The sequence below is a fragment of the Mobula hypostoma genome, chromosome 22 (assembly GCF_963921235.1).
Source record: "Mobula hypostoma chromosome 22, sMobHyp1.1, whole genome shotgun sequence".
In the NCBI taxonomy this organism is placed as follows: domain Eukaryota; kingdom Metazoa; phylum Chordata; class Chondrichthyes; order Myliobatiformes; family Myliobatidae; genus Mobula; species Mobula hypostoma.
This window is the reverse complement of record NC_086118.1, coordinates 47,920,575-47,936,079: the sequence shown is the minus strand read 5'-3', so window position 1 is coordinate 47,936,079 and position 15,505 is coordinate 47,920,575. Positions and strand designations below refer to the sequence as shown.

Here is a 15,505-nt window from a genome sequence, read left to right as displayed (position 1 = left end):
TTATGATTTGGCTCTTGGTAGGGTCACTCATGCAAAACAGGTCAGAGGGTAGAGGCCAGACTAAGAGTGGTCCACAGGTCCTTAAGGGTTGGGGGGAGGGGGTTCAAGTTCAGGGCTAACAACCCTGACTGGGAAAACAAAACTGTTACAGAAACAGCAATGAAGAATCCTTCTACATCTGAGAGTGATGGTGTTCCTGAGTCTCCACCAGGACTTGCATGAGTGACAGGAGTGGAAACCGAACCATTGACATGATGAAGGGAGACCTGAACACCACCAGAGATGGAGGATCTTCATTGCTGCCCTAAATGCCATAACAATAACAGGCAGTAGAGTAGAGACTTAAGGATAATGGAGTTGCCTTTCCAGGCAATAACGTTCTGAAGGAGAAAGAGAGCACTGAAAATGTGCAGGCATTGAATGTTGCAATGAGGAAACAGAAATGCAAGAAATCAGTATTACCTTTGGAAATCTATTCCAAAGTGTAGCAGGCGTCCAATAATTTACTAGCTTTGCAGTAGAGATATCAGAGTTCAGATGACAGACAAATCATTTTACCCACAGTCATTTATGAAGGCAGAAAGCCAAATGAACCAAATCCGAAGATGTGAGAATCCATGACCACATCATCACACTCATGAACTTTTCAACATTGTAACTTTGTAAAGTTTTCATATCTAGCTCCTAAAGACAGGTTCAAATGTGGTTTGGATGTGGGGGGAGAAAAGGTTCCAGTTGGAGCTGTTCAGCACAAAAGGCCTTTAGTTTGAATTGGCATGCATCGCTGTTTGGGTTTGGTTTATGAGTGTCACGTATACCAAGGTAGAGATAAAATTTACAAGAATGTTGTTGGGATTTGAGGAAGTGTATTATAGGGAAAGGTTGAATAGGTTAGCACTTTATTCCCTGAAGCATAGAAGAAAGAGAGGAGATTTGATAGAGGTATACAAAATTATGAGGGGTACAGATAGGGTAGATGCAAGCAGGCTCCTTCCACTGAGGTTGGGGGAAATGAGAACTGGAGGTCATAGGTTAAAAGTGGAAGGTAAAATATTTAAGGTAACCTGAAGGGGAACTTCACTTGGAAGGTAGTGCAAGTGTAAACAAGCTGTCAGCAGGAGTGGTGGATGCAGGTTCGATTGCAACATTTAAGAGAAGTTTGGATAAGTACATGGATGGGAGGGGTAGGGAAGGCTATGGTCCGGGTGCACGTCGATGGGACGAGGCAGAATACCAGTTCAGCATGGGTTGAATGGGCCTATTTCTGTGCTGCAGTGCTCTGTGACTATGAAAGAGACCTGTTTGCATTGATACACCAAAGCAACTTCTAGAGACACTACTGATGAAATATAGTGGCAAAGGGCAACTCTAACAGATGTTGCACAGAAGTCAGATAAAACAGTGAGATTATTTGATGACCACCAGATTATTTTACATCAAACAGATGATAATGAACAGCTATTTCCCAGAATCCGTATACATACTTAGCAAGATCCGGATTTTTCAAATTTCTGTGTAGTTGCACACAGAAGCACTTAGCAAACAACATGCATAGAGTTGTAGTCCTGCAGTTGTAATGGAGAGAAACCCACTGCAAAGTAGGATGAGATTTTGCCAGGCAATGATAAATATTGTGATCTTATTGCTCAAATTTGCAAGAAGATAATCTGCATTTCACAGGAAGTGCTGAAGTAACTTCACCATCACAACACCAAACTGAAACGGTGCTGGTGTAATTCTGAACAGCCAGAGATGTTGTTTCTCATTTCAAAGGTAGTTGCAAATGGACTGATACCTGTAAAAGAAAATGGTAATTCAAACATGAACTCCACACATTCAGGTGATAAGGCAGAGCTTTGTTCACTTTTGTGGATGATTCATTATATTATTTTTGTTAAGATCTAGTGATAGTGTTAGCAGTAATTGAAAAAAAAATCAACTGCTGTAAATCTGAAATAAAATCAGAAGCCTGAGAAAGTTAGGCAGCATCGGGGAGAAAAATAACATAATATTTTTGTTCATTATCCTTCATCAGTGAGAAAATGAGAAATCAATTTCTGTTATACAGATAGCTGGGTACATAAGGGAATAGTTCGGAAACTGTGAGGCCAGGCTGTGCTTGAGAAAGACGCGATAAAGCTGGGAAATAGAAATAATGCTGGGAGCCAAAAGCCAAAAGGAAAATGCTCAAAACGCCCAAAAGACAGGGAAATACCTGAATAGCAAGAGGAAACAGAGGGATAACACTCCAGCAGAAATGGGCAGTTCCGATAGTTAGTAGAAATTGTTGAATTTGATATTGAATACCAAAGACTACAATGAAGCCTGAAGTTACACACTCAGCGACTCAGGAACAGCCCCTCTGCCATCCAATTCCTAAATGGACATTGAACTCTTGAACAGTGCCTCTCTTTTTTATTATGTATTATTTCTGGTTTTTTGCACAAATTTTCATCTATTCAATACATGTATACTGTAATTGATTAACTTATTTATTGTTACTATTTTTTTTCTTCTCTATTATGTATTGCATTGAACTGCTGCTGCTAAGTTAACAAATTTCACAGCACATGCCAATGATAATAAGTCTGATTCTGATGTGGCCAGATGGAAGATGAAGCATGATTCCTCGAGCTTACTTTGGGCTTCACTGCAATAAGGCAGGGGGCCTTAGAAAGACAGGTCTGATCCTGGGAGGATGTGGTGGGACAGTGTAGAGGGAGCTTTACCCTGTGTCTGACCCTGGAAGTATGTGATGGGACGGTTTAGAAGGAGCTTCATTCTGTGCCTGACCACAGGAGTGTGAGATGGGACAGAGTGGAAGGAGCTTCACCCTGTGTCTGACTTCAGGAGTGTGTGATGGGACGGTTGGAAGGAGCTTCACCCTGTGTCTGACCCTGGGAGTGTGTGACAAGATGGTTTAGAAGGAACTTCATTCTATGCCTGACCACGGGAGTGTCTGATGAGACTGTGTAAATTATGACGGAAGTAGATGAAGTAGGCAGTCTGAGTTTTTAATCCCAAGGAAGGAAGGATGTCTACAGCTTGAGCACACAGTTTTAACATGAGAGGAGAAAAATGTAAAGATCAGGATGGAGAATTAAAGTGAGGGAAACTGAATGCTCTGGACGGAATGGGGGTGTCCTGTAAAGTGGCCACCCTCTATACGTTTGATTGTTCAGAGAGATATGAGAAACTGAATGCCATATAATGGAATTTAATGAACTGCTGCTTCACCTAAAGGAACTATTTAGTCCATGGTTGATGGGAAGGAAGAAGAGCAGAAGTTGTTAATAGTCTTGCATTCCCTTCATAAGAAGAATGAAGAATGGAATTGGACTGAGAGATGAAATCCCAAAGATTTATGACCACCAGGTTCAGGAACAGTTATTACCCTACAACCATCAAGCTCCAGAACCAACGTGGTTAACTTCACGCACCTCAATTCTGAACTGATTCCACAACCTATGGCCTCACATTCAAGGACTCTACAAATAATGTCCTTAGCATTTATTTATTTATTTATTTATTCATTATGTGCATGATTTATCTTATTTTATACAGAAGTTGTCAGCGTTCGTGAAATACAGAAAACATGAGAATATACATATTGTTTATATAAATTATACATATACATATATAATGTGTGTATACAATTTGTCTTCTTTCGAACATTGTTTTTTTGTCAATCTTTATTTATGTATAGCTTTTCACAAATTTTATTGTATTTCTTTATTTTCCTGTAAATGCCTGTAGGAAAATTAACCTCAAGGTAGGAAATGGTAATGGTGACGTACTGTACACATACTTTGATTATAAATTGACTTTGACTATGCCAAGCGCTGAGTTCCTCCCACATTCCGAGATTCCTGGCTTAGTAGGTCAATTGGCCACTTTATATGGGGGTGAGAGGTAGAACCTGTGGGGAGATGACGGGAACGTGGGTCGAATTTGTAAAAAACGGATTAATTGTAGGATTAATGGTCGGTGCTTACTTTATGGGCTGAAGTGCCTATTCCCGTGCTGTCTCTTTCCATGACCCACAGTTCATTTAGAGATTAGTAGGGGTGGTGATGCAATGGCAGCAAACAATTTATAGAGTTATTGAAAAGAATAACACAGAAAACAGGCTCTTCAGCCTATCTAGTCTGTGCTGAGCCATTTAAACTGCCTACTCCCATTGACCTGCACTGGGACCATAACCCTCCATACCTCTACCATCCATGCAGCTATCCAAACTTCTCTTAAACCTTGAAATTGAGCTTGCATGCACCACGTGCTGGCAGCTCATTTCACACTTCCACAACCCTCTGAGTGAAAAAGTTTCCCCTCAAGTTATCTTTAAACTTTTCACCTTTTACCCTTAACCCATGAAATCTGGTTGTAGTCCCATCTGACCTCAGTGGAACAGCCTTCTTGCATTTACCCTATCTATATCATACTGATTTTAACAAGTTAAGGAAGAGATCAACTCCACGTATTGAAAGATGCCTAGAAGAGGCAAGTATGGCAAAATTACTCTAGTTTCACAATGAATCATGGTCTCTCATTAGCTTTTCATTTATAAATATGTGCATTCACACTTTGATTTTGTTCCAGCAGTATGTCATCATCTTCACACAGGACTGAAGTTAGTACACTCAGAATTACGAGGTAGAGAGGAGAAAGCACCATTGTGAGAAAAATTAATGCAAAGTTAAGTGTCTGACATCATCATTCCCGTCAGTCATTAGACAAGACTCCAACAATGGGACTTTGGTGAAGTTGTCCAAATTTCTATTGTAATTCTATGAAGTACTTAGTTCATGTTGCAAAAGATGAGAGAAATACAAGTAGATGTCTGCAAACACTGATGCATCTAATTTACTTATTATTTTGAACACAAGAGATTCTGCAGATACTGGAAATCCAGAGTAACACACAAAATGCTGGAGAAACTCAGTAAATCAGGCAGCATTTATGGAGAGGAATGAAGAGCTGATGTTTCGGACTGTGATGTCAAGATTTTTATTCCTCTCCTTGATCCTACCTGACCTGCTGAATTCCTCCAGTATTTTGTGTCTGTTATTTTTGGGAGGGGTCTAGATGTTGCTGTCTAGATAAACAGCCATTTTCGAGTCCTAAATTCCCCTGAACTCTGTGGCTTCCTGAGTGTCAACCACATTGCTGATTGTGGTGTCACAGGGCTTGACCAGGTAAAGGGTGGCAGATTTCTTCCACCGAAGAACATTCGTGAACCAGAGGGGTTTTTAGCCACAGTCCAGTATTTTACAGAGTCAACTACAGTTGGCTAGTGAAAGAATAAACTCAGGTGGTTTCAGATCAACAAAGTATAATATTTCACCAAGCATACAACTGAGCAGTCCAATCTGACTAGAGAAGATGGTCAAGAATTTTAATCTGTAATGATTGAATATGATTATGAAAAATATCTATACCAAAAAGGGAGAGCAATATAATGACTTTTTGAAGATTTACAGTATGTAAATAAATCACATGGTTAGAGGGCATCGTGACATCACCATGCTGTAACACCATGTGCTACAGCTAGAATATAGCAGCTTTTTCTTAAAGCAACTGTGACCTGTTGGTATTAGTGAAAATGTAAACTCCAGCAGAATCCAAGGTTCATGTTAGGATGCATTATAGATTGCCCCAAGCATGATGTAGCAATACACAGGGCAATGAGAAATAGGTAAACTAATCTCACACAATAACTACTGAAGTAGCCGTGACTAATACATACAGTTGGCACATCACTGAAATTATGCAAGTACTATATAGTCAAAATCCCCAACCTCAATAATCAAGCAGTGACTATTCATAGCACATGTCCTGTCTGTATCAGAGACTTTTAATGAAAGTTGACACTTCTTCCAAGCACATTCAACTGAGAGTTCAGGCAGTAATGTAATTATTCAGCAAGTTTCAGAATTGGAAAACTTTTAGCAGTTTCAATTTGTGATTTAGGGAGAGGTAAGTGTGGATAAATTTCACTGGTTTACATGTAGAATGGGACAAAACTAAACACTGAAGCAGTTGGGTTGGAGGGAGGAGGTGAACAAGAAACTGTATTTGTGGAGGGAATAAAAGATAAAGATTCCAATATTTTCTAGTTTGGAACTGGCCAGGTTTGTTTTATGCTCTTCATTCATCTTGTACTTGATTCCTATAATCAGGAAACAGATGATGAGGCTAACGCAGATGACAGTCTCAAAAATGCCCCCTCGGATTTTGATACTTTTGCAGAGCAGGACCATGCGTACAATAATTGACCAGAACGTCTGACTGACTGATGAACTGCCTGGACTGTATGTTCTGGCAAATGGGACTATTTTGGATGGAGCATCATGATTGGTATGGCTCCACTTGCTTTAAGTAGACCACTATCATTGTGGTACTTAGGAAAAACAAGGTAGTGTGCCTTAAAGATTATTGCGTGGAGGCTCTGACATCCACCAACACGAAGTGCTTTAAGAGGGTGGTCATGGTACACATTGACTCCAGCCTCCCAGAAAACTCAACCTATTCAATTTGCTTACTGCTGAAACAGATCTACAACATTCACCATCTTCCTGGCCCGACACACATCTCTACATTGGACTACTGCTTGTTGGCTATAGCCTGGCCTTCAATACAATGATTCTAAGCAAATTCCTCCCCAGGCTTCAGACCTGCGATTCAGCACCTCCTCTCGCACTGGATTCTTGACTTCCTGACCAACAGACGGCTAACGGTAACAATAGGCAGAAAACACCGCCGCCACAACGATTCTCAACCCTGGTGCCCCACAATGCCTCATCCTCAGACTTCTGCTCTACTCCCTGTATACTGATGACTGCATAGCCTGATTCTGCCCGAATTCCATCTACAATTTGCATATTATACCACTGTATTTCAAATAATGAAAAGCCAGAGAACAGGAAGGAGATAGGAGGAGATATGGTGCCATGACAACAACCTTTCCTTCCATGTCAGGAGGTCACTGACCTCAGGAAGTAGGCCTGCTTACAGCAGCAGCACAGAGGCGGAGAAGAGTGAGAGCTTTATACTCCTAGAAATGAACATTACCAAAAGCCTATCCTGGCCCAACCATGTTGCTGCCACAGCCAATGAGGCTAAAGAAATTTAGCATGTCCTCTTTGACCCTCACCAATTTTTATTGACGTACCAGAGAATGCATCCAATCTGGATTCATCACAGTTTGGTTATGGCTGCTGCTCTGGCCCTGTCCGTAATAAACTGCAGATAATGGTAAGAGATTTAGCCCCTGAAGAGGGGGCAGGCAATCGGCTCGGACAGAGCCCTTGACTGCCAACCGCCTGGACCAGTGGCTGGCCAGTTTGGCCAGGTTCTGGAGTAAACTCACCAGGAAATCCCCCGACCGACCCAACACCCCCCCTCTCCCCCACACCAGATGGCCGAAGATCGAGAGCGTGGTGCTGATGTGTAACCCAAACTTGAGAAGCAGCCCCTTCAAGTAGCGGCTGCAACCTCTCACATTCCATGCCCTCCCAGTCCCAGCGGCTGGGTAATCAGTGAATTGACTCAAAAATCTGCTGCATGGGACTGTTCTTCCACCCCAGGTCCCCAGTGTAAGAACTCCTACATAAAGAGAATTCCTCTGGAGACCCCCCTCACCACTGATGTACTAGTTCCTGTTTCAGAGGTGGGGGAATTGTGGCTCTCAACCTATGACTATACCAGTTCACTGTAAAAAGAGTAAGTTTGGAAACCTCTTCTGTGGGGTGGTGATGGTTGAGGTGAGGAGGTGGTTTCCTGTTAACACACTGACCTGAAATCAGATTCCCCATTGTTCCACTGGGTACAAACAAAGCAGCCTCCATCCCAAACAGCTCCGCAGCTCGGTTCTGAAGTTCTGTGGGAAGAGAAAGTGAAGTCATTTACTTTGTACAATGAATCTTTGTAATAGCAGACCACCAAGCTGTTTAACCTGACAATTATTCTTGACTTGGTCCTAGATGATGTAATTATTACTTTTCTTGCCCTTACTCTTGTAATAAGACAAGGAAAAGACAAGATTAAAATAACAGAAGGCATTTGTTATACATCTTTTTATTTTAATCCTGTTCTCACTTTGGGCTGGAGAGTTGATTGATATTGCATTACTAATGACTTATTAAGTCTATACTTGAACTTTTAACTATTAGTCTTAATTTCCACTGATAAATTTAATGAAGAAGCTTTTGTGCAAGTAAAGAAATTCATACAAAGACAGGGAAATAAATGGCAGGATGTAAATAGAGGATTGGTAAAGTCAACCAGTAGATTCTGAAAACTCAATTCAGTACGGAGGGAGATTGCATCGCTGGAAGTGTTTCCTTCAGATCCAAACTCTGGGTATTGAGAACAAGCGAGACCGCAGAGCAATGCTCGAAACAAGTTGTTGTTCCACTAAATCCCCTTTACTCATTCAAATAAAATGGCAGATTAACTTGTGGCTAGTCAATCAACAGCTCCATACAACACACACAAAATGCAGGAGGAACTCCACAAGTTCAGCAGCCATCTCTGTTGGGAAACCAGGTAGATGCGGCTCGTTAACCACAGACGGTGGCTCATCTAGGAGAGGGAAAACTCCGATTTCAAACCTCCGCTGCCTTGTGGCTATACCCGCTCATGGGAAAGGCTTTGGGAGTAAACCTCGAGGAAAAATCTGGAGTCGGAGTCCCGAAGGCGGCTGACTGCTGTACCCAGAACTGGCACGGCAACTCCTGTGATGCTGCTGGCTCCAAACTGTATCGACTTTCGTCGTTCCTTTGGACCTGTCATCAGCATGGGGGTGGGGGGGGGGTCCCACCACACGGGCAACAGACGTATCTCCATATCAACTCTGCCCTGGAGAGGCCACTCTCAGTGACTACCAGAGGCGCAGTACCCAAGGTCAACCACGACCGACGGAGGCCACACATGTTGGGAAATAAACTGTCAAACGTTTTGGGCTGGGACCCATCATGAGGACTGATAAAGGGTCTCGACTGTTGATTCCCCTCCACAGATGCTGCCTGACCTGCTGAGTTCCTCCAGCATTTTGTTTATGTTGCTCAAGATTTTCAGCAGCTGCAGGATCTCTTGTGTTAAGGCCCATACAATAGTTCAGGCCTTTCTATCTATTTGATCCTGAACAATATTTCACTATTATTAATTCTACAACATGGTTTACCCTCCAAGAGGACCACAACCTTCTCGATGGGTTTGGAGGCTTGTGAGCTACGTTGGTTAGAGTCAGAGCTTCATGCTTTGGTTCTTGTAGGATCACTGCTAACTCTGCAGAGGTCAGACTAAGAGTGGTTCACTGGTCCTCCAGGTTCGGGGGTTCAGCTCAGGGCTAACAACCCTGACTGGCAAAACAAAATTGTTACGGAAACAGCAGTGAAGAATCCTTCTACATCTGAGCGCTCCTGAGTCTTCACCCGGGACTTCGTGACTGACAGCAGTGAAAACCGAGAGGAAGCTAGTGACATGACAAGGGAAGCCCTGAACCACACCAGAGACGGAGGACCTTCATCGCTGTCGGAAAAGCCAGTGGAAAGTAAGAAAGTAACAGGGTGGATGTAAATTCATGCTTTACTTTACATTTTCAGGTCGTGAAATAGAGCAAAATATCTTGACAAAAATCTGAATCAACCACACTGGTATTTAGCTGTAAAAACAGGACAAAGTTGAGATATCCATCAGAAGCTGAGTCAGAAGCTAATTTCCCGAAGCATCAACACATAGTGGCCACAGGACTCCAGCAAAATGCTACGGATTTTTCACTGAAAAGGACAGGATAAGCAGGTAGCACCAAAAAATACCTCCCCAAGTCAACCACACAAGTTAGTTTAAATGTATTGTCATAGACATACATCCTCAGGGTATAAACATGATGAAAATTAGCTTTCTGCAGTACAGTACATGATAACCTGATAAGCACAAGTTAAAATAAATTATATGCAACTAATTAAAATTAAAATAAACAAAACAACTAGTGCAAGTTGAGAACGAGAAAATAAAAATATGGTGCAAGGTAGCGTTTAGGTTCTTCACCATGATGGTCCTATGGTCTAACAACGCTGTCCTTGAACCTGGTTGTACCTGCTTTTCAGCTTTTCTATCTTCTGCCAGATGGCAGTGGGGGAGAAGCTATTGTTGACCTTGGCATGCAAGTCTTTAGCTGATGGTACCTTATGGCAGCATTGAGAAGGGGACATGGCCTGGATGGTTGGTTCCTAAATGAAGGATGTTACCTTCTTAAGGCAATGCTCCAAGAATGCAAAATCCATCATTAAGCCATTCTGACTTGGAAATATATTTTCGTCTCTTTGTTATCTCTGGATCAAAATACCATTACCCCCAACAGAACAGCACGAGGGGTGGATACACAGTATTTCATTCCAAAGACAGTAGCAGCTTAATGTCACCTTCTCAAGGATTATTACAGATGGGAAATAAGCACTGGAGTTGCCACTGACAACATGGTAGCGTAGCCATCAGTGCGATGCTATTACAGCTTGGGGCGTCAGAGTTCAGAGTTCAATTCCGGCATCCTCTGTAAGGAGTCTCTGTATGAGCTCCCCGTGGAATGCGTGATATTTCCACAGGCGCTCTGGTTTCCTCCCACAGTCCAAAGACATACTGGGTGGGTTAACTGGTCATTGTAAAATTATTCCATGATTAGGTGAGGGTTAAATCGGGGTTGTGGGGGGTTAAAGGTCCTGATCCATGCTGTAATTCTAAATAAAATCTCTTAAGAAAATTTTTTAAAATATTGGATATTTAGAAATAATAAAAGTAAATATTGAGAGGTGGTTTCTCCAGAGTTTGTGTCAATAAGTATGGTTGTTTCATTCCAAGTAATTATAATAAAATGATTACTGTTCCTGTTAAGTTGTTACACTAACAAAAGAAAGCACATTGATGACTGTAGGAACAGAAGTGAGCTACTGAGTCTGAGCCTGTTCCACAATGCATGGAGCGATATGGCAGTGTAACGGTTAGCGCATTGCTTTACAGTGCCGGCCTCTCATCGGCGATCCGGTACAATTCCCGGCATTTCCTGTATGAAGTCTGTAGGTACTCCCTGTGACCGAATAGCTTTTCCTCCGGGTGCTCCAGTTTTCTCCCATATTCCAAAGATGTACGGTTAGGCTTAGTGAGCTGTGGGCATGCTGTGTGAATGCTGGAAACGTGCTGACACTTGAGAATTGCCCAGCACAATTCTCACTGATTTGTTTTGATGCAAACAATACATTTCACTGCATGTTTGATGCACATGTGGCAAATAAAGTTAATATTTAATCTAAAATCATGACCCATTGACAACACAACTCCATTCACCTGCCTTTGTCTCAAATTCATTTGGTAGCTAAGGAACTTGGACAGGATGTTTCCAATAGTGGGAAGAGTCTACAATTAGGCCTCAGAATACAAAAACCTTCCTTTAGAACAGAGATGAGGAGGAATTTCTTTAGCCAGAGGGTGGTGAATCTGTGGAATTCATTGCCACAAATCGTTGTGGAGGCCATGTCACTGGGTAGATGTGGTAAACCATGTATATGGGTTGTATGTATGTGTATGTATGTATGTATGTGTGTGTGGTGTGTATATATATGGTATTGCTTTGCACTGCCGTAACTATATGTTATAATTATGTGGTTCTGTCAGTGTTAGTCTTTGGTTTGTCCTGTTTTCTGTGATATCACACCGGAGAAACATTGTATCATTTCTTAATGCATGTATGCATTTCTAAATGACAATAAAAGAGGACTGAGTGTTCTCATAATCTAATCTAATATAGGTTGTAACTGGGTTACCTGTCTGGACAGCCTCTCTGCTGACTGCTCCTGTGGCTCCTCCCACAGACCCCTGAATAAAGGCGATTGTGTCACTGCTCCTCCCACAGCCCAGGACAGAGATGGATGTGGATCCATTTTACTGTTAATAAAAGCCTTTCAGTATTTACTCGACTTCCAGTCTTTTGGAGTAATTGATCGTGCATCAGTAGATTTAAAGCAAAGGTTCATAGGTTCTTGATTAGTAATAGAGTCAAAGGTTATGGCGGGAAGGCAGGAGAATGGGGTTGAGAAGGAAAATAAATCCGCCATGATGGAATGTCAGAACAGAGTCGTTGGGCTGAATGGCCTAATTCTGCTCCTATGTCTTATGGCCTAAAACACTGACTGAATTTTTTGAGGATATGTTGCTCCACACTGTAATGAACAAACTGCATACAACTGATTCAACAGCAGATAAGCTGTTTCCACAGCCAATTTTAATTAGCACATTATTTATTTCACAGTGATTCCCTATTCCCAAAGAGTCACGGCAGCCTTACCAATCTTTCTGAATTTCTCTAGGTCGATCCTTTCCTAAAGGAACCAAGCCAGGTTTATACAAACATGGATTTGTTAAAGCTGGACTAACTTCTGGTGGGAAATTGAAAAGGGAAAGAACATGAAGTGTTGCCTTTCCTCAAGAGAGTCAGGTGAACAGTCTACATAACGTATTCAGAATGTTCCAAGCCACAACCTGAAACATTCCACTGTGTTTAATAAGCATGTCTACAGTCACCCCATGAACTTTCAAAACACTGGTGTAGTTTGGCTTACATACTGCTTCTTCTATTGTGTACCTTATGAGTAACTATATCAGCTAATCTCTGCACAAATGTGCTGTTGCGTATACAGGCTTAGAGTCATAGCTTAAACTTGCTTGTATCTCATGCATCAGAATGCACTGTACTTTTTCACATTAAATTCTATTTGGCAAGTCTTCAGTCACTGACATCATTCATTAGGATTTCTTTCTCTATTCGCTCTACACCAGTCAGTTGGACACAAAACCTGGATGTTATTAGATGTTACAATTACAACATACATTACATAGGATTAAACATCAAGGGAACTTGTTGATCTTTTCATGGGATGCTTCACATTTGCTTGAATAAATGCATCTGTGATCTTGAAAAAGAATCTAAAGCTTCTCTGGCGTATATGACAAATAAACTCTTTTTGGGCTTCTAGCTAGGTACAGGTATCGATCGTAATCTGTGTTTCGATGTCAAACTCTGCCACCTTCATCATGAAGATGCCAGAGTTTGCCATCGAAACATTGGTTATAATCGATACCTGTACCTGGCTCGAAGTCTGTGAAGAGTTTATTCATTTGTGATCTCATTTAAATTATAGCAAATGGAGGACATTTTCTTGAATCCATTGGATTTTAATCAAAGGTACCATTAACAATTGAATCAGCTTTAAAACCCTTGTAACAAAGTGACTACCAATTTAAGGAGACATGATTTCTGGCAATTTAATAATAGCATTTGGCTTTTGGAACAGTGAGTAAAATAAGCGGGATTTCCAGCCCATAAATGCTCTGCCTGTTGCAGACTGGATAAAGAACAAGAAACCACATATGTTGTAATTTAGGAAAATGTGAGTCACTAGCAAATAGAGAAAAACAGAATCTTTTTAACTGATTTTAAAAAACACTCATAACTATCTGTATACAATAGAGCCTTGATAATAAATCAGCCATGATAGAATTGTAGGGCATACTCGATAGGCTGAATGGCCTAACGGTGCTCCTACGTCTTAAGGTCTTGATGTGCAGTTTCATGAAATGCAGCAAGTAAACATCACGTACAGCAGAAAATTTGGAAGATAAATTGTGGATAACAGAACAAATGATAACAAGTTAAAATGCCATTGTAAGGTCTTTGCTGAGTTCACTTTTAACTTCTGACCTTTGAGGTGAGGTCAGATTTCTGAGATGAGGGTTTATCCTGCAAGGCTGATTTGAGTAAGACTCTCCAAACTTCACTAGGGCTTAAAATAAACTATTCTCCACTGCAGAACTAAAAAAAAATCAAGGAATAGGGAGACCAGAAAAGAAAATGAGCAAAAGAGAACAGATCCCCTATTATTTTACTGAGTGCTACTGTAGACCATTATGACTCATTCCCATTGCTAATTCTCATCCAAAATCATAAAAAAGAAACTAACCGAATTATTTTATCTGACTTATTTTTGGTTTCCCTTTTTCAACGCTATTTTCTTTGAGGACTAAGAGCATGTCTGAAAAGTGCTCATGATTTGGCAATTCAATGTGGGTACCTCTTTTCTTTTTATATGAGAATGATCTCAGGAATTAAAACATTAACATATGAGGAGTGGTTGATGGCTCTGGGCCTGTTCTCGCTAGAGTTTAGAAGAATGAGGTAGGATCTCATTAAAACCTATCAAATATTGAAAAACTTAAGAGTGGACTTGGAGAGGATGTTTCCTATAGCAGGGAAAGTCTAGGATCAGTCTTTTGTTTGTTTAGCGAACTACAACTGACTCAAATGGAACTTTAAACTCAGACTTTAAATGGTTCTTCTTTTCAAGGCTCGGTTTTAGACATCTCAATTTTGGTGTGTGCAAGGATGGACACATACATATAGGACACATTTTACAAATTGCAAACGTTTCGAGCATTTGGTGGAGCTGCAACTGGAGCACCTTCTCTGCATGATGAAATATGCAGTTTTACTCAACACACTTCCAGAAAGTTTACACGGATGTGTAATGACTGCTGGGAAGGACAATTCACAACCCTTTCCCACATATTAAGAGAAATAGGACATTTTTTTTTCCTGGCAGCTCATGCCTTCAACTCCTCAATGATTCAGTGTACCAGAAAGACGGGGTGATTAGCATTATATGGCATTCCCTGCATAAATGTCAAAGTACTGCCGAGCAGATGTTATCAATTGTTTCAACACATTACAGATTCAAGCAGTTGGTCACGGCCAGTCATGTTACCCATGACAAAAGGGTTCAGCTTGCATGCACTGCCACAACTCGAAGGTTCTTGTCTCAGCGCAGGACAGAACGAGAAAGGGTCACCGCATCAGAGAGGCGGAGTGATTAGCACTAAGTAGCATTCCTTAAATAACTGTCAAACAAAGTACTTCTGAGCAAATGTCATCAATTGCTTCAACTTTATAGAGTGTTCAAACAGCCTGTCGTGGTGGAAAACAGCCAATCTTATTAGAACATACAGCAAAGGAACAAGCCCTTTGGCCGATGATGTGTACCAAAATAATTAAATTAGTAATGAAATTTCCAACTAAATTAATTCCTTCTGCCTACAATATGTCCATATCCTTTAATTTTTTGCCCATTCACGTGCCAATCTAAGACCCTCCTGAATGCCCCTGTTGTGTTTGCCTCCACCACCAGTCCTGGTGCTGCATTCCAGATGCTCACCATTCTCTATTCCCAAGGCAAATGGGTTCAGTTGACATCTATCACCACAGCTCAAAGGCCTTTGTCTCAATATTGAAGGTCTGCGTCACTTGGAGAATGCCGTTGATGGGAGCAGCAACACAAAATGCAATTCCACACCTTAAAATATATGATAGGTGTATAGATGGGGAGTTGTAGAGCGTGACTGGGTACGAGTAAAATGCAAACTGCCTCTCTCAAGCATCATACTTCAGCAACACATTACAAGT

At 41.3% G+C, this 15,505-nt stretch overlaps 1 protein-coding gene across 1 annotated transcript in view; it reads right to left on the bottom strand.

Moving 5' to 3' along the window:
• Positions 1-15,505, bottom strand: part of tha1 (threonine aldolase 1) — a 113,521-nt gene that overhangs the window by 60,310 nt on the left and 37,706 nt on the right. Inside the window, exon 2 of the mRNA XM_063074565.1 lies at positions 7,796-7,879. Within this exon, the coding sequence (XP_062930635.1) occupies positions 7,796-7,879 (84 nt within the window). The remainder of the gene's footprint in view (positions 1-7,795; positions 7,880-15,505) is intronic.